The 26,747-nt window shown below is 42.9% G+C and overlaps 1 protein-coding gene across 2 annotated transcripts in view; it reads right to left on the bottom strand.

Annotated features, from left to right (window-relative positions):
• Positions 1 to 14,766: 14,766 nt before the first annotated feature.
• LOC121281315 (neural proliferation differentiation and control protein 1-like) overlaps positions 14,767 to 26,747 on the bottom strand; it is a 188,244-nt gene continuing 176,263 nt past the window's right edge. For both annotated transcript variants that reach the window (XM_041194201.1, XM_041194202.1), the window contains exons 4-9: positions 25,537 to 25,716; positions 23,366 to 23,432; positions 21,932 to 22,019; positions 20,340 to 20,419; positions 19,365 to 19,464; positions 14,767 to 17,511 (exon numbers count right to left, since the gene is read on the bottom strand). In XM_041194201.1, the coding sequence (XP_041050135.1) occupies positions 17,443 to 17,511; positions 19,365 to 19,464; positions 20,340 to 20,419; positions 21,932 to 22,019; positions 23,366 to 23,432; positions 25,537 to 25,716 (584 nt within the window). In that variant the 3' untranslated portion in view covers positions 14,767 to 17,442. The remainder of the gene's footprint in view (positions 17,512 to 19,364; positions 19,465 to 20,339; positions 20,420 to 21,931; positions 22,020 to 23,365; positions 23,433 to 25,536; positions 25,717 to 26,747) is intronic.

Raw genomic sequence — 26,747 nt, 5'->3', positions numbered from 1 at the left:
AAGCCAACAATGCCTCCACCAGCTTCAATTAAAAGTTTGCAACGGAGCCAAAGATCCAGTTCCGCATTCTTAGGATTCAAGATAATCTGGGTAATGTAAAAGGAGTAGAAACTGGCCATGATGTCCATCATGGTCAAATAGCTTGCTGTTGCTTAACATCGAAGCTTCTTTATCCTTCCCTGTGCATTCCCTTGGAAAATCAACTCATTAAGGCCTTCCAAAGGTAGCTTTGACACACAAATTCTGGTACTTTGTTTGCAATACTTGGGAACAGTGGCATATGTTAAATAATGGCAGCCAGTATGTATAATTCAATTCTAATCAATCATAGTTCTTTGAGCCGATTGCCTTAATACTCTCTCTGTTCTCACTGGCCATGACTGAAACTGAGCTATCAATCCACTGATGATTCCATTGAATGTTAATAGCACTGTTTATGTGACAGGATTCTATTGCTGCTCTTATATTAGCTTTGGTGTCGTGTCTGCTCCTTCTGAAAGACAGGAGAGGAGTTGGAAAGATCTCCAGTGATTGATCACAGTGCATCCGGGCAAATATTTGCCTGGTGACAGTGTTGCTGCTTATCAGTGGATGGTGATTGTGCCTGAAGCATATGACACTCAGACATGTCCAATCAGCTGGTCTGGTTTCTACGGAGATGATTATTGGGTGATCAATAGGTGGTTGAAAGAAAGAGAGATGAGGGGATTTTGAAACAAGACAGGTACATTAGATTAGGATTTAGGGTTGCTAACCTGCCTGGATTGGCCTGGAGTCTCCAGGAATTGAAGATCAATCTCCAGGCCACATTTAAAAAGATCATTTTAAAAAAAAATTCTTCGAACATTTCTCTTTACCAGATATAAAAATATTGAAAATGAGGGGAAGAGAAAGGTTGTTTGGCTGACAGTCAAGTATCATCCAATTGGTTAATTAGTCTGGTGTAGGAAGGCAGTGCGTCACAAGCATGGATGTGCTAGCCAACTAATGGCTGGAGTGTGGGGTCAAGTCATGTGATGAAATCTCCAGGAATATTTTTAATCACAGTAGGCAATCCTATTAGGACTGTATTAGGACTACAGCTCAAGTGAAGGATAAACGCCAACATGGAATGAGTGGGCCAAATGGCCTGTTTTCAAATTGATTCTTTTCCATAATCTAAGTAAAAGCAAATTCTGTCTTCTGTGATCCAGGTTAAGGACATGGACTGGCGCCTAGATAGGGACCAGTTTGACTATTCAGGAACACTCTTCATTTTCTGGCCCTATGTTCAAAAGTTATACTGCAAGTATACTTTCAAGAATTTTGTTTAAGGACAAATGTTGATGAACAAGTGCACAGCGTGGTCACAATGGCAAAAAAATGTTGGAGGGTTTTCAAGATAATTTTCTCACACATTTTCTCCATTTGCCTCGTTGACAGGTGTTAGTTCCTCACTGGGGGCAGCTCCATGGGCACTGGGTGCTTCTCTCGGGTACATCAGCAGAACAAGAGCCCACTATTCTGTCTGTGAGTATTGGTGTCAAAGGTTGTTGAGGTGAAAGTCCAGAGGTTTGTCTTGTCCTTGAAGATCAACCCTGTCTGCATCAGCACTGTGAAGGGAGAAAGGAAACAGGGGTAAAGTATTGCAGATGCTGGAAATCCAAAATAAAAAAAGAAAATACTCAGTAGGTCTGGCAGCATCTCTGGAGAAACAAAGTTCATGTTTCAGGGCAGTGATCGTTCGTAGAACTGGGAAAACTTGCATTTATATAGCACCTTTCACAATCTCAAATCCCGAAGCTCTTCTACAGCCAATTAAGTACTTTTTTTTTTTGAAGTGCAGTCACTGTGGTAATGTAGGAAACACAGAAGCCAATTTGTGCAAAGATAGTTCCCACATACAGCAATGTAAAAAAGAGCAAATTGAGTTTTTTTAGTGATAAAATCAGAAAATGTTGGAAGTACTCAGCAGATCAGGGAGAATCCATGGAGAAAAAAAAGTTAATAAAAACAGCAAATGTGGGTAAATACTCAACTAGTCTGACGGTACGTATGGTGAAACAGAGTTAATGTTTTGAGTCCAATTTGATTCTTCTTCGGAACTGGAGTTCGAAAGATGAATAATATTGGACTCAAAACGTTAATTTCATTTCTCTCTCCAAATATGTTGCCAGACCTGCTAAATATTTCCAGCATTTTCTGCTTTTATTTCTGATTTCCAACATCTGCAGTACTTTGCTTTTTTTTTAAGCTGATGTTGGACTAGATGCTGGGGAGAACACCCCTTCTCTTTTCCAAAATAGTGCCATGAGATCTTTTACGTCCAGCTGAGGGGGCAGATGGAGCCTCAGTTTAGTGTCTCACCTGTGAATCAGCACCTCTGGCAGTGCAACACTCTGTCAGTGAAGCACTGGGAGTGTGAACCTCAATTAAGCACTCAAATCTCTGGATTGGCGGGCCAACCTATTACCGACTGACAAAGAGGTGAGAGTACTACCACTGAGCCATACTTGACACACAGGTAAATGTGAGGGACAGAAAAATAAAAACAGTTTAAGCTGCGTAAATCAGTTTGCGCCATGTTTAATTTTACAGCTACGACCATTGGCTCTAATCAGAAATAAACGTCCTATTTGTCCCAGAGTTGTCAATGTTTTAACAGATTCAAATATATCTGGTATGCAAATTTCTCTAGAGTACCAGCGAGTTGGACATCTGGCGTGTGCCAAATGAACTCATCAATGGGCAGACCTTTCATGCCTATAAATGTAAACATTCAGTCGAAAGTCAAGACAGCAGGGGTGATTCAGCTTAAGAACTGCTTCAATACAGTAATTGAATCTAATGCCTTGATATACTGGATCCCCGCAGGGATCACACTCATCCTGAATTAGGATGGTCCTAAATGCATGCAGCATCCTGGGGTTATTGTTATGGCTCTCCAGAATTTACCACGTGACTGGATGGTACAAAAACAGTCAGCTCAAAAAACCCGAGGTTTCCCTTTTCCACAAGGATAGGACAGGAGGGTCATTTCTCTAGCTTGCTGTGAATCACCTCTTCATGGCCAGCCTCAGATCTAGAGAATTAGTCATACTATTGCTGGAGGATGACTCCATCTGAGCCACTGGGCACAGTGGATGTTATGAGCTAGCGCTTGGGATGAAGGATGTGTCCAGTGGGGTGATCCACGCTGCTGGGTCTCCCTGTTTTGCTTCCACATCCCCTGGGCTATGGCATCGCTCTTCACCAGATTTTCCATACATCCCCCCTCCCTGCTATTCTGCTTCAACCATTTACACCTCTGGTGAATCACTCCTTTGTTTCTCCATTTATCCCATTACCACCCTCTTTTGCCTTCCACTATCATCGCTCGTTATTTAATCTGTCCCACCTTCCATTTTATCACAGGCCTGTGGCTTTTGTTCTTTCCCTGCCCCCTTTTCATGGTTCTCCATTTCTTTAAAAGCTGTTCGTTTCCAACTCCTTCCCGTTCTGATGAATGCTTATCGACCTGAAACATTAACTCTGTTTCTCTCTGCTGCCAGACTTGCTAAGCTTTTCCAGCATTTTTTGTTTTAATTTTAATTTCCCATTTTTCCTCACATGGAGGATTCCTGGCCAACGAGTTGAGGCTTGTAGCCAGTTGTGTGAATGGTACACACTGGGTACTGACACCAGCAGCACAACTTCTGGTACAAGGTGAAACAGGGCAAAAGGTGCATGAGGGAACACTTCCCTGCTACCCTCCCCACCCACACTATCCACCCCCCATTCCCCCAGCTACCTCCCCGCTACCCACTCCCTGCTTCCTCCCACCACTGACAGTAGCATCAACTTAGCCAAAGGAACCAGGAAGATGTTAGCATGAATTCCTGGTCTATTCTGAGTTACCTGGTCTGCAGTTGAACTCAATTTCCTCCAAGCTAGAGAGGGAGGAAGTTAGTCAAGGTTCCTGTTCATGATTGATGTCCAGACATTCCTGCTGGAAGTGTACATATGAATGCGACATAGAAATGTTGGAACAGAAGCAGACCATTTATCCCCTCGAGTCTAGCTGTTTCACCATTCAATGAGATCACGGTTGATCTGTGCCCCATATTCGTAACACTTTTGGATAACAAAAATCTATCAATCTTGGATTTAAAATGAACAAGTGATCTATCAATTGCCATTTATGGAAGAATGCTCAAAACTTTGACCACTCTTCACAGGTAGATGTTTTTCCTAATTTCACTCCTGAAAGGTTTGACTTTAATTTTTAAACCACACTTCCTCATCCTTGACTCCTTAAACAGCAGAAATATATTTATCTCTTATCTACCCAATCTGTTCCCCTTGAAAGCTTTAACCTAATCATTTCTTAACCTTCTCAATTCTAGGGAATAGAACCCTTGTTTGTGTAATCTTTCCTCATAATTTAATCCTTAGAGTCCAGTTATCATTCTGGTAAACATACACTGCACTCCCTCTGAGGCCAATATCTTTCCTAAGGTGGTTCCCAGAATTTCTCACAATACTCCAGGTATGGTCTGACCAAGACTTTTCTAGCTGAATCATGACTTCTACCCCCTTGTATTCTTGTCCGCTAGAAGTAAAAGCCAGCATTCCATTAGCCTTTTCTGTACTTGTTTATGGCATTTTAATGACTTGCGTACCTGAAACCCCAAGTCTCTTTGGACCTCCACCCTTTGTAGCTTTTTACCATTTAGAAAGTACCCTGTTTTATCCATTTTAGGTCCAAAGTAGATGACCCCATATTTGCAATCATTAAAATCCATTTGCCAGAGTTGACATTCATTAACCTATCAATATCTCTTTGTAACTTTGTTTTAAATATCATTGTGAAAAGCAAATTTGAATGTATGGCTTTCAATCCCAGCACCTAAGTCAGTATCAATGCAAGTAATACTTGAGATGCCAGCACAGATCCTTATGGGGCAACATCATCCCTGGTATTGTTGATTTGTACTCATGCAGTTCCAGGGGCCCTGACAAACCTACTGAAGTCATACAGGGGAGCCCACAGACTGTGAGTTTTTGCTGGCCATTCCTCCACAGCTGGGCATTATAGCTGCTCCCAATGCGGTCTCCTCTAATTGGAGAGACCAAACGCAGATTGAGTGACCATTTGGCGGAACACCTTCAGTCTGTCTGCAAGCCTGACTCAGACCTCCCTGTCGCTTGCCATTTCAACACATCACCCTGCTCATGCCCACAAGTCCGTCCTTGGCCTGCTGCAACATTCCAGTGAAGCTCAACGCAAACTGGAGGAACAGCATCTCACCTTCCGAATAGGCACTTTGCAGCCTTCCAGACTTAACATTGAGTTCAACAACTTCAGATCATGAACTCTCTCCTCCATCCCCACCCCCTTTCCCCAATAATTTATATTTTTTAAATATATTTTTCTTATCCCACCTATTTCCATTATTTTTAAATTTATTTCCATCCATTGTTTCATTTCCACCTTTCCTATTTCCATCCCTTCCCCTCACCCTGCCCCCACTAGGGCTATCTGTTACTTGCTCATCCTGATTTCTACTCTTAATGTCACCATTAGCACATTTCTTAGCTAATATCACCACCGTTAACACCCCTTTGTCCTTTTGTTTATAACATCTTTGGCAATCATTCCTTCGCCTCCACCTATCACTGGCCCTCTACCCAGCTCTACCTGTCCCACCCCCCTCAACCAGCTTATATTTCACCTCATTTCTTATTCCCTCAGTTCTGATGAAGAGTCATGTGGACTTGAAACGTTAACTGTATTCCTCTCCACAGATGTTGTCAGACCTGCTGAGTTTTCCCAGGTATTTTTGTTTTTGTTTCAGATTTCCAGCATCCGCAGTATTTTGTTTTTATTATAGCTGAGCTCCCCACCCAAAACTGTGATCAGGAGCAGAAAGCCTGGTTAATTACTCCTCTCACTAGTCCAGGAGCGAGAATGACGCCAATTACATTGCTTCTGACTTAACATTAGACTACATGAGGTATTTACATAGAGCTGTTTTACTGCAGTCTCTAGTCCAAGCTGCCACCCATTTCAGAAATAGGACATGTTTTCCAAGCCGACCTGAAGTTACTGGACTGAAAAGCAAACCAGCCTTTGCATGTGACAAAGTGACACTGCAAGCTGGAACAGCAACATAGAGAGAAAAAGGAAAAACAGAACAAAAGGCTTGCATTACTTTGAAAATGTTAGCAAAAGGAACTTGACTGTCAAAGTGAACCTCTAACATAGTAAGATTCTTCTTATAGCAAAGGGCTATTCATTAATCCCTCCATGCAGGTTATGCTCATGTGCACAACTCTACTAATGTTTCCCCTTCCCTCCTATTTTCACATATATTATCTTGACTGTTGCTGGAATCGAATGGAGCTGCAATTCTTTCCATCGGTGCTAAATGACATATTATCCTAAAAGAGTTGGAATGAGGACAAAAATCGCAGGATATTCCAGAACAAAGCACGTGCTATTAAAGCAGGGATTCTCAAACTAGGGACCTTTTAGGGATCCATAAAATAATGTGAAAGTGCTTACCAAGCAGGGTTAGCCTTATGGGTGGGTGACAGCAGGGCACTGTGGTCAAGGGTAAAGAAATGGATGGCAGTTGGAGGCGGGTTTGGTGTGAGCCAGAAAGCGTAGTGTGTGTCCTCCCTTCGTACAGTGCACAGTGTGTTGGCTGCCTTACCCTGGAGGGAATGCATGGAGTACTGAGAGCAGCAAGATGATCCCCAGGTAGACCCTTAGTTACCAAGCTGGCTGCCAGGTGAGTTCAACTTTGTTCAAGAGGGGGGTAGATTTATTACATACTTGAACTGAAACAAAGGGCTCCAAAATACAAGTTCATCCATGCTGCCATTTTCTCCAAAGCCAGGAAGACAAAGAATGATTTACAGTTGTCATTGTCAAAAATCATACCAAGAATAAACTGCGCGGTGAAAAGCAGACAACCTTAATTCACTGATATCTGTACTTATATACCTATTTCCCTAAAAAGCATCATTAAAACACTTCATATGCAGCACTTTAATTTTATCAGTATTATACAGTATAATTTAAATGGGGTGTGGCCATGATTACTAATCCAATTGAAAAGGAGTCCTTCAACTAAAAACGGTTTGAGCACCATTGTATTAAAGGTACAATGGTAACTTCAATATGTACTTGACTAGAAGCACTTAAGTGTAACTCAGAGTGCAGGACAAACAGGAGGTCAGGTGAGTGAGCCAGGAAGGCGAGTGGCAGCTTCAAACTTTACTGTGTTTCGGCTCCTGCCTGCCTGTTGTATAGACTCCTTGAGCTGGGATAGCGACTGAATTCACAAGCACTGGCAATAAGACCTAAATGGGGGAGAAGGGGAAAGGGGCTGCTGAGCAAGTGAGGGTGGAGGGGGTTTAGGAAGAGAGGCTGCCAAGTGAATAAATGTGGTGGGGAGGGGGCTAGAAAGAGGGGCTGCTCAATGAGGAAGGTGGAGGGAGGGAGGGGCATTGGGAATTTTCAGAAAGGCTGCTAAGTGACATGGGAGGAGGTTGGGAAATTGTGCAGCCGAATGAGTAAGGGTGAGAGGGGTGGGAGAGGAGCTACTGATTGAATGAGTGGAGGGGGAAGACAGGCTGCTGAGTGAGGGAAGGGGGTTGGGATGAGGTGCTGTTGTGAGAGTGAGGGGAGGAGATTGGGAAGAGGGGTGTGTGTGGGGGGGTGGGTGCAAGGGGCTGATTCCAGAGGGAGTGTGTGTGTGTGTGTGTGTGTGTGTGGTGGGGGGGGTTTTTGTGTGTGTGTGCGCGTGCGTGGGGGTGGTTGGAGTTTGGTGGGGGGGTGTGTCGGGGGGGGCTTCACAATCTTCTGTCACAAGAGAGCTTGGATGAAATCTACAGGAGTATATAGCCTTTTTTTTTACAAAGTACTTTAAATACACAGATTTGCATACTTATATAATGCATTATATGTTGATCTATAATACAAACTTTAGTTATGTACTGCACGTTATTATGCTGCTTTATTGCTGTTTTATTTTTGCTCGTGTCTGGGACCAAGTTTTCAATTTTCAAGTGTTAAAATTGGAAAATAGTTTGGGAAGCACAGTCTAAAGGTAGGAGGCAAAGAATAGTAATGAATATATGTTTTACTGGCAGGACAGAAGTCACCGCTGGAGTCAGTATTAGCAAGCAATAGTAGCAGACTTGAGGAGGATACAGACAGGCTGATGAGATGAACAAATTCATGGCAGATGCAATTTAATGTTGATTAAATAATGCACTTCTGAAGACTGCGTTTGCTGCCAACGCTGTGCATGGGCAGTTGTAATGATTTACTCCATGACATCATTGCGAGCGGCAAAGATCAGAATCAAAACCAATAAGTTAAACCGATTTACCAAAATAAAAAAGTGCACACCGTTTAACAGAAATAAGTTTAAAAAAAAACTTGACACAAAGTTAAATGTGAGCCAGAAACTAGGCGCATGTACCGCTTTCCCCTCAATCTCCAAGTCAGTTCAATGCAACAGGCTTGTCACAGCAGTTATTTTTTTATTTGTTCATGGGATGTGGGCGTCACTGGCTAGGCCAGCATTTATTGCCCATCCCTAACTGCTCTCGTTCAGGGGGCATTTATGAGTCAACCACATTGCTGTGGATCTGGAGTCACGTTCCTTCCCTAAAGGACATTAATGAACCAGATGGGTTTTTAACGACAATCAGCAATGATTTCATGGTCATCATTAGACTTAATTCCCGATGTTTATAAAATTCAAATTTCACCATCTGCCATGATGCGAACCTGAGTCCCCAGAGCATTACTCTGGGTCTCTGGATTACCAGTCCAGTGACAATACCACTACACCACTGCCTCCACTGTGTCATTTAGTGTTTTTCTTAAAACTCTTTGCATATGTAAACAGAAAGGGAAAACAAAGTTTCTCTGATTGTTTTAATATTCCCTCCCCTCTATCACAGAAGCTTTCTTTTAAAGACATCATTTGCTAGCACTGTGTCTCTGGCCAATGATGTCATTGGTTTTCTGTGCGTGTGCAGGCAAGCATGCATGTACAGATGGGTATCGGTGGCCATCTTGCATTGGCAGGAGACAGCATTAGGAGAAACAGCATGGAAATGTAGTGTAGTCGAAATGGTTCTTTTAAAGAGCTGCAAGACCAGAGGGACCCAAGGATGGATATTCACAAATGCTTGAAGGTAGTACAAGTTGGTAAGACAATTAAGAAAGTGCATGGGTTACTTGCTTTGTAAAGAGGGGCATTGAAGGCAACAAGTCATGCTAAACTTTTACAATTCACATATTTGACCTCAGCTGGATTAGTTTGTACAATTCTGGGTAGTGCGCTTTAGAAAGGATGTCAAGGCTTTCGAAGAGTATCGATGAAGTTTGCCAGGGATGAGGGACTTCAGTTATGTGGAGAAATTGGAGAAGCTGGAATAGTTCTCCTTAGACCAGAGAAGGTTAAAGGAAGTCTTAATAAAGGTATTCAACATGATGAGAGGTTTTGATTGAGCAATTAGGAACAAACTATTTTTTATGGCAAGCTGGTCAGTAATCAGATGTTATAGGGTTAAAATCATTGCCAAAAGAGCTAAAACAAAAGGTGAGACTCAATTGTCAACCTAGGGGTGGAATCATCCCAGATTTGCACTAAGCGCGGTAGCGGGCAGGAAAAAGGAAGTTTTGCCTGCTGGCTGCAATATCGGCTTTTCACGTCATATCATCCACACCCTGCCTCATTAATCATGCATTCCCAGGAAACACGCCGGGTCACTGGCGGGGCGTCTTGTCATTTGCCCGCCCCGCTGGCATATCAGGCCTTCAGTAAACCAGGTGTCATATTTAAAGGCCGCCCCTGCAAAGAGCTAGCACTCTTCAAGGGATAGGAAGCTGTTGCAAACTGATGGCTGCCAGTGGGAGGAAACATGTTGCCCCCAGATTAAGTGACGCCTCCGAGCGCCTTCTGGACTGAGTGGAGGACCGCCATGATGTCCTCCACCCCCACCCTGGGTGAAGGCCAGCAAGCAAGGTCACCATCCAGCATGTGGGGCAGTGGCAGCACCAACACCCTGCAAAAGAGGACAGCCGCTCAGTACAGAAAGAGGATGAATGATCTCAGTTTCCACCAGGGTAAGTCACTTTTCATCACTCAACTCTCAAACCCATCGTTCATCCACAGGGATTTCACATCTCAAGGGACAACACCACTAACTCTCACACACACCCTCACAGCTCCAACAGGATTATATCCTCTGGAGCTTGCATCCTCACCCCATCCATAGCTCCAAATCACAAACATTTCACACAGTGCTATGTGTCATGCTCACACTCTCGCCATCTGTTTTCATGCAGGAGAAGCTGGCTTACAGCAGCAGGGAGAGGTCCCAGGCCTGGGGTGGAGTGGCCCACATTAGGTCCCTAACTTTGAGGAGTGTGCCATCGCACTGACTGGTGAGGATATGGACTGTGCCTGTGGCGACAGAGAGGTCAGCGGTGAACACCCTCGTGAGGATCCTGCATCACATCATCCCTCTCTCAATGCAACTGTCAGTGCTCTTTTTCCTGCTTTTGACTTTGCTGCCATGTGCTAATCATCTCTACATTGTTTCACAGGGAGATCTGCCAAGTGACAAACACTCTCAGTTCCATCCAGGTCCTCGTCTCCAGCCAAGGGGACACCACCTCCATTGAAGAGCTGGAAATAAACACCCTGATAGACCAGTCACAGTGCTTACCCACATCCTGCACCAGCGCAGAGACACACACCTTGGTGGGACCTAAATCTAGAGCAGACTCGGTTTCGCAATCTGGTGGTCACCGCACGGACATGTATCCACAGCAGGAGGAGGCAGGTTCAGCTGAGCTCCCTGGAATGCAGCAGACTGCTGGGAAGAGGCTTCTGTGAGGTCCGAGTCAGATGAAGAGCCTCCGAGTTTGGCCTTCTAACTCATCGTGGAGAGTCAGAAGGTGGGGGAACATCACGCAGAGCTGTTGGAAGCCCTCAACAGAGTGGTACACGATTTGGAGGAGTGTGCCCACCTGTTCTCTGATGAAGTGGTGCCCACATGTGCATGTACGAGGATCTCCATTGGAAGGATGGCGGACACCATGGAGACCCCGGTCCAACAGATGCACACAGGCCTGCATGGTAGCCATAGGTGAGTTCCTACAGTGGCAATGAGAGAAGGAAATGCGGCACCTCGATTTCCCTCCTGGTGCTCCTTCTCCTCAAGGAGTCAGGCTGATGCCTTTGGACACCCAAAGGGAGAAGTAGCAATTGGGCACCCTTGAGTCATCCACTCAGGAATTTCAGAGGCTGTCCACTCTCTCCGAGTCCCCTTTGCCTGTGACCCCTTCAACCTCGTCCTCTGTCACCGCAGAGGGAGCAGCTGGCCCACACGAAGACTGTCAAAGCAAGCCGGGCCCCCTAAGGCCATAGCTCTCCAGAGAACCGATGTCGGTCGCAGGAAACAGAGCCAACCATTGCACAAGCTGTCTCCACCCCTGCTGCGGATGTCAGGGAAGCACCTAGAAGTGGTAGGCCTAGAAAAGTTAAGAATTTCTGATCACAAGTGGCTGCACAGTGAACACATTTAGTCACTTTATAATCTGAAAATATATTCACTTTAACTAAATAACATGTAATAGTGTCTTTCAGCTTCATTTACAGGCTTTGCAAGTCCTCCCCCTGCATTGCCCGCCCCACTTGCAGTTCAACTGCACGCAGTTGGCCTGAGTGATTCTGGAGGGAGAAGTGTGTGCTGCAGGGCCTTTCAGAGCCTCGCTCAAGCACTCTCCCATGCACGCAAATCCTTCCTCCATCACACTCATCTCAATGTCCCAAGCATTTTCATTGCTGTCTGCTGGGGTTCTCTTTCAGTTGTCCATCTGAGCTGACCTGCATCTCCGCCCACCCACTGCTATCGCACTGCCATGCAGCACCTGTTCCTGCCCAACACGAGGCTCCTTTCACTTGCGATTTTGCAAGATGGTACTGGTGAAGTACGTCTTTAGCTCTCCCATCCTTCCACCGCCAGTCACCCATGTCCTTTGCTTGATCACTTGATCCCGGCATCTTCCTCCTCCCCACTGTCACCCACCAGCCAGAACCTTTTTCTTTCCAGCACATCCAGGTGAACGTGCACATTCCCTACCTTCCTGAGAATCCCATTCCATCCACATTGACCCTGCTGGTAGGAAGGAGGTGGTTGGAGAGGTCAATGTCTGAATCCAAGTCCCCACCAACTACCTGCACTGTCCCTTCTACCATTTCTGTCGCACCCTCACGGCTCACTCTGCCCTCTCTTAATCTCACCATTCCCTCCTACCACTCCCACCCTCATTTCGCTCCCCAGGAGACAGTCAACACCACAGATCCCTCCCTTGAACATTCACTTGGACATTTCCACCTCTCCCATCCTCCGAACTCCTTTCTTTACTCTATCCTCCCCTTACACTTACCTCCCCAGTTGTCCATTCTCCCCTATTACACCCTTCCCCTGATATCATCTTTCCTCCCTCCCAACCACACCCCCCACCCTCGACACCATTGTTCCCCCTACACCAGTACACCTCCCTCTCCCAGTCAAACCTACACTTTCCTCTTCCACTCATAGCTGGACCTTCCTCTCCACCCCCTTGACGATCATCCATAAACAGACCATGGCCAAGACACAGGTGTTCCGAAGCAGACCCTCAGTGGAAACCTCCCACTTTCCATGAGCTGCTTCACGCAGAGCCATGTCCATGAAAATCCACCCAGTATGCGACACACATGTTCCTCCAGAGTCCGGTTGCTGCGGGCTGCATGTTCTGCTCCTTGGATATCTGCAATGTCAGCAAGGCCCTAAAGGTAAATCCCAACTTCTGCACGTCACACTTCTCAAGACGTGCTCTGCATTGGCATGTTTTCCCACTGATGTGGGCAGTTATTGTGATGTGTGGCAGATGATTCTGATGAGCAAGGCTTATAATGATATGCAGACGTATTAAAATGAAGTTACCGACATCTGGTGGTAGGAAAGATGGCCCACCATTAATGGAAGGAGCGTCCTCAGTTCCCCGTCCTTTCCCCTCCCCCCAGTCACCCATGCCCTTTGCCGTGAAACAAATTTTTGGCCTTCCTGGCACAGTGTCCGCTCATGCCCACCATGACGCCCGATGCCAATGGGCATGGAAAATTCCACCCTAGACCTTATGCTCAAGTCTCCGGAGTGGGACTTGAACCCACAACCTTTTCAGTCAAAAGCAAGAGTGTTACCATTTGAGATACAGTTGGCACCTTTAATGGAAACTCCATTATCGAACCACAGCACAGTAGCCCATGGGGTACCATGATCTGAACGAACCAGACCACCAAAGTTTGGAGTTCCTCAGAATCCAGCGAAAAAGCCATTTCATTGCTTTCTAATAATGATCTCAGAAAACAGGACTAAAAAAAAAAATCAGGATTTCAACAAATCAATTTATTTTCACTGAAAAATACAACAATATACATAATGCAAGAACAGGTATTTGAAACAGTGGTGTTAGGTTTGTGGAAAAAAAATACCGGAAATGAAGACAATTGAAATAAAATTGAACAGGTAATAAATACATGGAGTGGTAGAAGACAGATACAGATCAGATCATTGGAATGTTAAAGATCACCATAGTCCATGTGGCCAATCCCATAAGAATAGAGGGAACAAGAAACTAAGAGGGAGAATATCAAAAGTCTGATTCAAAGCCCTTATCCCACGCAAGCATTAACCATCTGTACTCTGGACTCTTTGTTCCCCCATACAGTGCACCTTACATTTCACAATTTAATTAATTTCCCAACTAACCATTACAAAACCTGCCCCCAGACAGAATTAAATATTTAATATTAGCCACCTCATTAAACTCCATACTCCTAATACATGAAGACATATCTCTGCTCATCGAGTTACAGTGGCCTAAAAATTCAAGTATCAGAATGAAAATTAACTGAATGAGTTGATTTTCATTGAACAATTTCCCTTTATGCAGAAACCAACCATTTCCAGGTAGTTTTGGCATTTGCGTGATTGGTAACTGTTTCTGCAAAGTCTCTGCTCCACTGGAATGTTACCATCAGGTTAACTATTAACTCTTGCTGTGGAGATTCTGGAAACTAAAATTACTTTTTCTGCTCTTAAGTGTTTTAAATATTAAAATGCTGCATGAAAACTGAGGTGTGCTGAGTAAGCTATCTGTGCATTATTGTTTTCCTGGCCAACAGCTTCAATCAGCAGCTCATTCGTGGATTTGGTTACATTCAAATGTGTCAACACCACTGGAACACTAGAAGTTAACATTTGGAGTAAAAATGCAGGGCTATGTGGAAAAAGCAGGGGTGGGAGGCAGTATGGGATCACTGGGATAGCTCTTTCAAAGAGTCAGCACAAGCATGATGGGGTAAATAGAATCATTCAACACAGAGGGGGGCCATGAATAAACTTAATTGTTTACAAAAATAAAAATACCTGGAAAAACTCAGCAGGTCTGGCAGCATCTGCGGAGAGGAACACAGTTAACGTTTCAAGTCCGCATGACTCTTCAACAGAACTAAGTAAAAATAGAAGAGAGGTGAAATATAAGCTGGTTCAAGGGGGGCGGGGTGGGACAGGTAGAGCTGGATCACTGGTCCTCTATCCAGCTCTACCTGTCCCACCCCGCCCCTCTTGAACCGGCTTATATTTCACCTCTCTTCTTTTTTTACTTAGTTCTGTTGATGAGTCATATGGACCTGAAACGTTAACTGTGTTCCTCTCCGCAGATGCTGCCAGACCTGCTGAGTTTTTCCAGGTATTTTTATTTTTGTTTTGGATTTCCAGCATCCGCAGTTTTTTGCTTTTAAACTTAATCGTTTACCTCTTTCCCCCCCTCAGATGTTGATCATTAGTTCTGCATTTCCATAATTTTCTGTTTTGATTTTAATTCATAGAATGGATTCAGCACAAAATATTCAATATTTTTCCCGTTGATAGTTTAAACCACTTGTTTAGGATTAAACTGACCTTTCCAGCAGAATCAGAATTAATAAATACAGTGAGTAGGTCCAGCTTTGGGTTATAGACAGGCTCCTGTAATTGTCAGAAACTGACTGAACCAGTGGGGTTATCCCGGCTCTTGCAGTGGGCTCTGTACATTGTGGAGCCTGTACAAAGTATGCAGAACACAAAATACCTTGAAATTAACTCACTGCTACAACATTCAATATTAAAGCATTGCCAACTGGTGGAGCATTATGAATAAAGTCCCTTTAAAATAAAGCTCTCTAAAATTAAATCTTAGAAATAAAACTTCTCAGTTAAAGTCCATAAACAAAATCTAAGTGTTAAGCTAGTTTCTATGAACTTGCATCTAAATTACTTCATAAATGTTCTTAATTAGATTAAAATCTGTTCCCATCAATTCATACAATCTAGATTTAACCCTTATTTCCTTTTTAACATCTCGCCCAACATGTTTCTGTTACTTTACATTTACACAAGGTCATCAGTTACCAAGGCAATTGTATGACTATTATACAAAGTTCTCCTTTCCCCAGTTTGAGAAACAAAGGCCTTTTCATCTGTTACTGCATAATTGAGGTACAATGCATATCCATTTCCGGGATACCCCACTTCCAGGTACAAAACTTCAGCTAGGCGAGTGGGATTTGAGGCGGAGGGGAAAGGGGTTGTGGTCTCTACAGCTTCAACGAATCTATTTTATACACTGTTCAAATTGGTTAGCAAGCACTAACATGGGGACAGGTGGAGTCTTTTTTTTTTAAAAAAAACTTGTCCTTGGGATGCTGGCAAAGCCACACTTGTCCCCCCATTCCGTCAGTGCCATGAGGTGGTGGCTGGTATGCTACTTTCTTGAACATATGGCTTGCTAAGCTACTTGCGAGGGCATTAAGAGTCAACCATGTACTGTGACCTCGAGTAACACGTTGGGCAAAACAGGCAGGCTGAACAATCTATATCATTTTTTCCTGATCTTTACCCCACAAGATTGAATTCAATTCAATTTCATAGCCTGTTATATTGGGATTTGAACTCAATCTGTAGGTTTTTCATACTACCACAACCATGGCCAGCCTGACAAGCCTGATTCTTACTAGTAGTCACAGAGTGCAATATGTAACTCTAAAGATGGTGACACTTTTGATTAAACTAGGGACTGTGTTTGGTGTCAGTCACCCAACTCATGGATGAATATATTGTATAATTCAGGCATACTTCTAATAAGGCAAAATATTGCACTTTGTAGACAGGGAATGGGTAGGAGTAAGAAAGCTGGCTAAGTTGGCAAACAATAGCTCCTCACTACAGTGATAGATTTGAACCATCCTACAATGGTGACAATAAAGAGCTGGCACTTAGTCACTGGTTAAAACCTCACATACATAAACTGAGGTGGTTAGGGTGTGCAGTCAGTTCAAGTGTGCTGCTTCATCAACCCTGCCAATCCCACCATGATTTTATTTTATTCCAAAAGCAAAGCCTTGGCTTTTTAAATCCTTCTTACTAGGCAGCTGAAATGATTTAGGAAAATAATTTAGAAACCTCCGTAGAATTGTCGAGTCGTATTCCAAGATGAGAGATGCTCAAAATTAATGCTTGATAAATGCCCCGTTGAGTTACTTTCATCATCGCTCAAGACAGTTGCTAGCTCAACACGTTCTGACAACACATATTTATCATACCGTGTGTTTGGTTACTGCAATGGAAAATAAATGGCAGCTTCAACTTTTACACTACTGCTGCTGTGAATACCCCAGATTAGTTTGAAAGAATGAAATATCAACCCTTCCCCCTAAAGATGAAGTTGCATTTAGCAATTCCAGTTAATCACTACAAATTAAGCACAGTAAACCCCACTCCATTGCAGACAATCCTGTTGTCAGTCTCACACACTTTCAATGATTACTTTCTGGTCAGATTGAGAATTGCATCACACCAAACCACAATCAGGAAAGTGGGGAAATTGGTTGTATGGGCAAGCTTGTACCAGGTTTGCCTGTGGCACACGTCCCATACAAAACAGGCTGTGTGCAAATCACAGAGCAGCAACAGCGTTCAATGGTCACCTTAATATCTTTCCTTCCAGCCATTATCCTTCCGTCGTACATGGCAAGTCTTTCAAAAGATGAACCCAGGAAAACAAGAAAATGCAACATAACCTCCAATTGCACTGCCCAGCAAGTCATGTTCAGGAAGCTAAAAATGTGTGTTTGAGGCAGTAGGGTGGGATTTGAGGTTAAGGACCATTATAGAGTGCACTATACCACCAGGGTTGGGATTGGGGTAGTGGATGAATTCCCTCAATAGTCAGAAACAGAATGTAAGAGACCACTGGAGATGCAGACTGTCCTTTGGTGCACAGTTGAATGATCTCTTGTAACTGCAGATAATTCTCCCTTCTTGAAGTCTTATAGTCCAGAGAGATACCAGGATGCCTAGTTACTGGGAGGGCGGATGATGTAGAGATGAGTCATCAAAAAGCGGGTTCTTGACCTCCATCTCCCCTGTCTGTGACAAGAGAAAAAGAAAAGCTATGAGTTGTGAGACACAGCAGGAAGATCCAGAGGAAATGGGTGTGCTATTGAGACCTGCTTGGTGGCCATTCCTATTCAGAATCTGCTGCCTACCTGAAAAGGTTCAAGTCTTCAGAATGTAAGCAAAAGAGAGCTGTGAATGGGTCTGAATCTGACAGGAACTAGCTGTTGATTCACAGGCACCGCTGCTTAGAGAAGACTGCACGTTAATGGGCCTGTAAAGATGTAATAATATGGCTAATATCTGCTCTCTTTGCCTAGCTGTGAAGGGTATTAACATAAGAAAAGCCTGGTGGAGCTCCCTCCTGCTACATTGTCCTCCCAGCACTTTATTCACAACAGCTAACAGTGTCAACGACAAACTGCAGTAAAACCTGTTCCATCTTCTTAATGGCACAATTCATTTACCCTTAAACTGTGAAAAACCCACCAGGAATACAGAATTAAGTCACATTTAACCCTTCACACAAAACCGTTTCCCTGCCCCCGCAATCCCTTTTCTTTCAACTGTCCCCTACCCTCAAAGTGTTGCCTTTATTGGGGAAGCTGCTTCACAAGGTCCAATTGCTCTTGGGCTCTCCACACAAGGGCTTTTCCCTATTGCCAGATGTACTGGTAGTCTACTCAACAGCAAAAGGCATCATAGCCAAGCCTGATTCAATCATAGCCCGGCAATCACATGCATGCAAGTCAGTCAGTTTCAGTTATGGATCTGCAGTTCTGATAAAGAGTCATACGGACTCGATACGTTAACTGTATTCCTCTGCACAGATGCTGTCAGACCTGCTGAGTTTTTCCAGCTATTTTTATTTTTGTTTCAGTTATGAATTAGTCAGCAGCACTCGTCTTTGAGCTGGGGGCTCAAATCCCACTCAGACTTGAACAAAATCTAGACTGACACTCCAGAGCAGAACTGTGGGAGTACTGTACTTTTTGGATAAGACATTAAACTGAGATCCCATTTGGACATATCTCATGGCACCATTTCAAAGAACAGGGCGCGAGTCCTCTCCGATGTCCGAACCAATAAATGTCCCTCAACGAACAAAGAAAACAGATTATCTGGTCACCATCAGGTTACTGATTATGGGACATGCGGTGCTCAAACTTGCTGTTGCATTTTCTACAATATAACAGTGACCATGCTTCAAAAATGCACTTCATTGTCTGCAAAGGACATCGTAAAATCGTGAAACCACCAAGTTACAAGTATTTCATTTATTCAAGTCAGGGTGACTGGGTAGTGAAGAGAAAGAAATGAACCTGAATATAGCAATTTTTTAAAGCTTCAGGATGTCAAACAGCATTTACAAAAATAATCAAAAGGATTATTTTTGAAGTGCTGTCGCTGTTGCCTTGCAGGCAAATGCAGCAAGTCAGCTGGTGCAGAGCGAGTGCTCTCAAACAACAAATGAGTGGTCAGAAAATTTGTTCAGTGTGGTGGGTAACATGTTGGCCATGTCACAAGGGATGCTCCCTGCTCTTATCCAAATAATGCCATGGGATCTTTTGCAGCCACCTGAGAGGCCATATTTGAGAATTAATAGCTTCATACCATCAAAATAAATGCAGGATAAATAAATGGACTTGCTGCTAGCAACATCTAAATTCTTCCCCATCGTCACAAGCTGATGCTCGAGTGAAAGTTTGAGATTAGCTCCTGTGTTCGAAGTACAGAATGACAACACCACAAGCACTTCTGAAATGGATTACCCACACAAATGTGTCTAAGGTCACAAAAAAATAGGGCTTTCCTTATGTTAATGGTCACCATAGGGCATGTAGTTCTGGGCTTTGTAGCAAAATTCTCATTATTTAGTAACTTACTGGAGCCAGTCCTGGACATTCATAGACCGTGAAATCCCCATCTTCATTTTCTCCCTCAGATTCGGTTGCTGACTCAGCTACTTTGGATTCATCTTTATTTCTGTATAACAAAATACAGGGTGAACAGAAGACAATACCCAGTGCTGCTGATCTCCATTTGCAACTCTATTTAGCAAGAGAACCCCATCCTCCAAAAACAAATACTGCCCAAGTTCCTTGGGTACAGTGGAGATCCAGGCTTGTACATCTCAACGGACCTATTTTAACTGGGGCATCTCAAATGAGAAACAGCGCCACTGAAAAAGGAGGAAAGGATGATCAAGATACCTAAGCCAGTATATTCATCTTATTTCTAGAGCCCATGCCAAGTTCCATTCTAATTCCTATCCTTTAGAACAAGTTAAAGGACTTTAATGGATGGGGAAACCACAGGTAAGAACCACGCACATCCACAGGGAGAAGGAGAAGGACAAAGGGCCTTATTTGAAATGCTACTGTTTTTGGCTGTGTAAGGAAGCTGTATCAACAGTGGGAGCTTTAACATTAGCCATGCGCCGATGTACAGCTTTTGGATAGCCATCAGGAACATACCCATGTAAACAAACCAAGTAGCACACCCCAGTCAACACAGTAATAAGAAGCTTCCCTCCTAAATCCCTCCACTTTACAGTCCTTCTTTTGGTTGAAGCTGCTCTCAGGGCTCTGCCAATGCTGTACAGCCTATCAGTTTGACATTTGGATGAAATGCGCTTCTTGATTGTACTTAAGCAGTGTGCCAAATCTTCCATTTAAACAGCATATGAAGCGACTGGAACATGCCAAACAGCATTCCAGTTGTTAACCAAGAGCAGTCCTGTGGTTAACAATGCTGCCTTAAAACTGCCACAGTGTTCAGCAACCTGCTCACCCACTTTAACCACAGCTTTGACCATAATATGAAACACAGCTTCAGTCCTTATGACTCTGAATACTCACTTCTCCATCGATAGCATCTGTTGCTTCTGATGTTGGTAGTGGTACATCTGGGCACTCTGTGCCAGCTTCTTGTCGCCACTCTGTTCAAACAAAGGCATAAATAAGAAAATTTGCCAATAATGATCTTAATACCCCTTACACAAGTTACATTAAACATTTGTACTGCAATTAGCAGGTGCCTGAAGGCATGGAATCTCTCAGCATAAAAGAGGCTATCATACCTCTGGAGACACTTTGAAAGAGCTTTCTAATTAGCCCCACTCCCTTGCTATCCCTCAGTGGACTGGAAAATCTTTCTTTTTCAAGCATGTAGCCAATTCCCTTTTGAAAGTTACTATTAAAACTGTTTCCATGATTCTTTCAGGCAGTGTAGTTCAGATCATAACGACTGTGTAAATAAAATTCTCAAGGCCTCTCAGTCGCGTGCTGAGGTACCCGAATTCAATGTCCTTTTGGAATACTAGTGATATTTTTATAATGTCATTTAGGGTAACCGGAAACCAATGTGGATGGCACTTGACTGCTGATAGTACAGCTTATGTGAAGCTGACTACAAGCTGATGAATTGATAAAGTTACACTAAAGAATGTGATCTCAGAAAACACAAAGAGCCCAAGTTGAGACTTGAAACAGTCCAGTTTTTGATGCCAACCTATAACAAGTCTGAAAGAAAGGAATTCACTCTGAAGAGTTCAGCACATGGTCACCACTCTCACACAGCCAGTGACTTTCCATCATATTTTAGCTGACGCATGGGTATCAGGTGAAGGAATGCTTGTTTAAAATGGCCTTTTTGTTGAGAATCACTGTAAAAGAAAGAACTTGCATTCCATTATTCCACCTGGTGGTCACCCTAGCAACAGCTGCTTGAAATATCTCAATGTCCCAAAGCACTTTTCAGAGAATTAACTACTTTTAAGTATGGCCACTGCAATGTAGGAAAACACTGGAGGTGCTTTACACACAGTAGAACCCTATTAACAGCAATAGCCTGCTCAACCTGGCTCATAGTGAAACATCATCCATAACACTGGTAGATATCCTTGTTCTTCAAAAAATGCCATGGGATCTTTGGTGGTCACCTCCACCACTGAAAATCACTGAAAAAGGCAAATGGGAGCTCAGGTCGAAGTCTCACCTCAATGATAGCATTTCTAATAATCCAGTGCTGCCTCAGTACTGTGATAGAAAGTCATCCTACTTTATGCACTCAAGTCTGGAATTGGGAGCCAAACTCTCAAACTTTTGACTGCAAGAGTGCCATCAGCTGATTCAAGCTGACATATTTGCATCTCAACATAAAGCTCCTATACTTTATTTTTACAACAAAATTCTGCTTTCTTCAGCTGGTCAGGTGCTGTAAAAACTAGAAAGGAGACAGGTCAGGTACAGGGTAGGCTGGTCAGATATGAAAAGCAGTCTGCAGCCTTGGTTTTGTTTGGCCATCCTCCCACATGCCCATGTGTGAAATTGTCTCAATGCATGAAAATAAACCAGTTTACAAAGATGGCTCAGGGCTTGGACTATATTTCTAGACCACGATTTGAGCACAAATGAGATACAATTTAAGACCCATCTTCTTCTGAACTTACCAGGGGTTTCTCAGATTGAGCATTGGATCCAATTATACCATAGCCTGGATAGTCTGCTTTCTGAGTTAACCTCACCTCTTTCTGTAATCTAAGATTTAAAAAAAAGTCAGGTAAAAGCAGAGCTACACAGATGCAGTTTTATTATGCTTTATGCTGTTAATTTGGCAAGGAATCCAGTTCTACCTGATTGTCATTCTAGCAACAGCTGCTGGAAAATGCACCAGTATGGATGCAACAATTGAGTAAGTTGTCAAGAATCATATTTTGGACACTTGCATGATGAATGGCAAACTGGGTAAGTGGTTGGCACTTGAACGACTGTTCCAGTACAGGCTGGCATTTTCAGGAAAGAAGGGAACAGAGCTGGAATGGTCAGTACATTGGTTTCCTGTGGTCTGGTTATACAGAACAGCCAAGGAGTGATGTCCCAAAGAAATACATGTAAATCTATAATCCCGTGTATACACTTTACAAAACACATGCTTGCAGAATTCTAACTAAAATTTATTTTGAGGTCAAAATGCACTGAGGCATTTTCCTCTCCATGCACCCTTCCCCTGCCCCCCACCTCCTTGATGTCCATGTCATGCACTTTCTACAACTGAACTACACCAAGAGTTCCATCACTGTAAATATTTCAAACTGGTTTCTAGTAGATGGCGATTGTGAGGTGACACACACAATAGGTGTCTCTATCCAAAAATATTTGCCCTCAGCTCAACATCTGCATATAGCACTTGAGCTGGAAGCACCTGCATCTGGGCATCCAAGGATTCACAGACTGTGACTCCAAGTCAGCTCTATTTAACTTGCATTTGCAGAATACATTTGATACCTGTTCAATTCTGAGCAAAGTTTTCTGAGTGAGATTGCAGAAATTTCTGAAATATAAACCAGACACCATTGTTGTAGATGCCTCTGACGTAGAGGTACTAGCTCATGAAGTAAAGATGATAAAGTCCTACAGTTTGCTTGCTCCACCCATCATAAATTCTTTAGGCATGATTAGTTTGTAAAGGCACATTCCTCAATCTCCCTATACAAAGTCTATTCAATGCAGCAATCACTCTTTATATAACGAATTTCCTGAAATCAGTTTTAAATTTGCCTTTTTACTAATTTCACTCTCAACCATGAAAGCATAACAAAGAGGTAGAGTGTGAAGTACTCCACATTTACTTCCTCACACTCAATGTCATTTCCCAGTTGTCTTCACTTGAGGATGAAAAAGTCATGTCCAGTCTCTCAAAATTCAGTCTTTATAGGTCCTAAAATGATGACCCAAACACCAGCCATGACCTAATCCTTTTTACTGCCCAGTTTTGGACTTGGGAAAAAGATGCAATCCTACTGCAGAACCATAAAATTCCATTCAATTATTTCTGAATTTCAAATTTTTTCATGCTTTCTGATTAACAATTTGAGGATGCTTACCTGTACCAGCAGATGCCAGCAATGATCAATCCAGAGACCCCTGCCACTGTGCACACAATGATCAAAGCTGATGAATAAAGAATGGCAAATGTCAATCATTTCCAAAAGACCCCGCTTGACAGGCCTCTTCTACATTTCAGTGCAATCTAAATATACAAAACTGGTACCTTGCCAAATCTAATTTGATACACCCATTTCTTTTGAAGCACGAAAATTCTACTAAATTGATGACTCCCTATTGTGTTTTTCAAGCTGAGCGCTCTACATAAGTCCCAGCAATGTGAATGCCTAAGTCCTTTATTAGTGAGCTGCACTGTTTGAAATAACTACCACTCCATTTTGGGCAGATGGGGAACAAAATCAGCATCAACCTGTCCACTCCAAGAGCCTGTATAAGAGGGCATCCAGCAGTGGCAAATGCTGTCCATAAAATAAAGGTCGTGATAGATAACATACCGAGTCTCAATTTACAGAGAACGACAAAAGTGAGGTATGAAATGAAAGGATAAATTTCAGTTTAATAATGCAAAAGGAAGAAGTCTGCACTTTCAGAACTAGCTCTAAACAATCACTGTTTCACCCTTTTACTATAATACTGCTGGTTTTATATGCATGACATAGTATCAACATTGATTTCAAAAATCATGGCTACCACCAGGCTAATTATCTCTCAGCCTTCTACATACCAAAACTTATCAAGTCTGGGCTCTTAGCTGCTTACTGAAAACAACTTTTTTGTAGGACAAAGCATAGAAATCTGAGGTGCGTACAGCAATGAGAAGAACACTTCTGAAAACTTTTTCTCTTTTAAAAAAAATCTTTCCTGTTTTTAAAACATTGAGACATGACACAGCAGGTGCTCCAAAGACTATTTTCCATTATGTCTGAAGCTTGGGTTGTGACTCTTAACATTTGGAAATTTTTCCACTGTGGTTTTATTGCAATGGTTATCAGAACCTGAACCATTCACGCAATTCTCATTAGCCTGCCATAAATGAAGGATGGAAGCTTTTCTTTTCAACAACCGTCCTGTTTATTTTTAGTTGCTGGCTGACATGTTCAGTCACCAGTTAGATGCTACTTCACAATTATAATGGCCTGTGATTAACAGTAATATGAGATATATGGGGGCTGGCAAGTTAAACTGTGGGTGTGGGATCACTACATTGGTACTTTTATGCTAATGGAACTGTCTGCAAGATCACAAGTTGAAAATCTAAGAATGCCCTGAGCTACATGTCAACCAGTTTCAGGTTTCAAGGCATCAGAAATCTAAAGCCTGTCTTTACATTAATCAATACACTGCTGTGAGATTCATGCAAAGATTTGTGATCTTTAATCACTATCTTTTTGGGCTTTCTTTACTAAAAGAAGGTTTAGGAGGCACAGGGCTCTACTCTGATAAAAGTTGGTAACGTGTTAGTGGTAGCAAGAAATATCCAAATTGCTTGAACACCACAATTAAACTGACCCATGACCTGTTAAAAACAAATGTATGAATTAGCATTAGTAATGACTGTACTATGTGTAATGTAGCTGATATTGTACATGAGGCATCATTGTTCTGAATGGAAGTAATTCTGCTCATTTTAGAAGTAGCTGACTGGCAGTTGCCGCCTATGTGAAATCTGCCATTTTATTTTGCTTCTATTCTTTCTAGTGAGATATTAACAATTGTTAGCAGTGAAACCACATCTATGTGCACCTTTCCTTAATGGCCCAGGAATGCTAGGTACAGTACTGGAAAAGCTCCTAAGTGATGAGTTAAGCACAGTGAGTGGTGGTAGGCTACTTGATTATGGAGTGCATCACTGCAAAGCCCCTTAGCATCTACACCCAATGTTTGCCCCAACCACCACTCTCACTCATTTCTCATCCAGGGTTACTGGGTAGTCACATGCACTCCTCACCACTTCTCAGCAGGGTCTATCTGGATCAGGAATCCTGGCTGATTGCTTTTCCTTTCGTTTGCTCAGGGCACAATAGTAATTACCCAAACATTTCCTGGACTGAATCAGATAACTCAACCCCGACAAGGAATCAAACGACAGACCTCTAATTTGTATTGCTTTAGTGTTACACCAGGGGTCGTCTTTATCCACTGGTTTTTGGTCCATCAAGGTATAAACATTAAGAAATAGGGTGTTTTATGAAATGCAATGCATACTTACTGAGCAGGATGGCATCGGTGAAGGGAACAGCTTTCTTTGGAACACTCTTTATTGCTGCCACTTCATCAGGAGTGTTTGGGGGTATGCTTGTTGTAGATGATGACGTATCTTTATTGGATGGTATGTCTGCACGAACACCTCTTGATTCATCTTGTAGTTCCACAGATTTATCCTTACCAGCTGTGAATGCAAAGTAATGATCACAAATTGCTACTTGATAAAAGATTCACCTCTCTTTTTTGAAACCAGGAGTATGGATAAGTTGTCCCAGTTCAAATGGAGTGATGGTCTAACCCCAATGTAGCACAGATGAGAGACGGGACTGCTGCTTGCAGCCAAGTGCAGTCCCATCTCAGGTGTGTTCAGGGCAGGACTGAGGGAGGCCAAGTGCTTGTCCACAGGGAGGATCAGTTCTAGTCTACTCTCAGGTACCTTTTCCTCTCAGCCGCTAGAGATTTGTTTCTTGGTTTATACCACAGCATCATTTCCAGTTCCACTATAGTGAAGACAACATTTATTTCCTAATGCAAATACACAGTTTTAATGATGCTGCATTGTGCAAATGTTTTGCTGAGGCCTTCTGATTTCAGCCTCCCCTTTCCAAAAACACCAACCCCTTCTTGATGCATTTTTCTTGTCCAATTATTCATTCCTGGACAGTGACTGCCTGCAACTTATTTAACCATGCATTTCAACAGAATCCGATCCTCATACGACATCCACAGATATGCACTTTGCAATATGATTTGCTTATTTTTCTCCCACTTTTTCTGACACAGGGATATGGGCCATAGAGCCAGCCCTTCACATCTGTATTTTTACAACAGCCCTCAGCTTTTGGCAATAATTGGCGTAAACAGCAAAATATAGTGGTGCTACTTATTCTTTTGCTTTGCCCTTAAACCTACCTTTCCTTTTCTCAAGGTGTGGACTGCAGCTGTGGTTTTTTCTGTCAGCAGTAGTCACCTCCCAACTCAAACTCCTATACCTGCAGCTTCAACCTCAACAACCCAAATCCAACTCCATGAAGCTCATCACGGTTCCTCCGAGTCCCTCCCACTCTATCACCTGATAGACTACATTTCTCTGTCTCATTCTACACTTTGTCAACATGGCTCCTACAGTGTACCTGTGTCTTCATATTTTACTTTTAAAACTAGCCATGAGTTGTTGAATAAATTCTAACATGCAAGTATGCAACAACTTTATAT

The sequence above is a fragment of the Carcharodon carcharias genome, chromosome 8 (genome assembly GCF_017639515.1).
Source record: "Carcharodon carcharias isolate sCarCar2 chromosome 8, sCarCar2.pri, whole genome shotgun sequence".
Classification (NCBI taxonomy): domain Eukaryota; kingdom Metazoa; phylum Chordata; class Chondrichthyes; order Lamniformes; family Lamnidae; genus Carcharodon; species Carcharodon carcharias.
The sequence above is the reverse complement of the archived record's forward strand: the minus strand, read 5'-3'. Positions and strand labels throughout refer to the sequence as shown.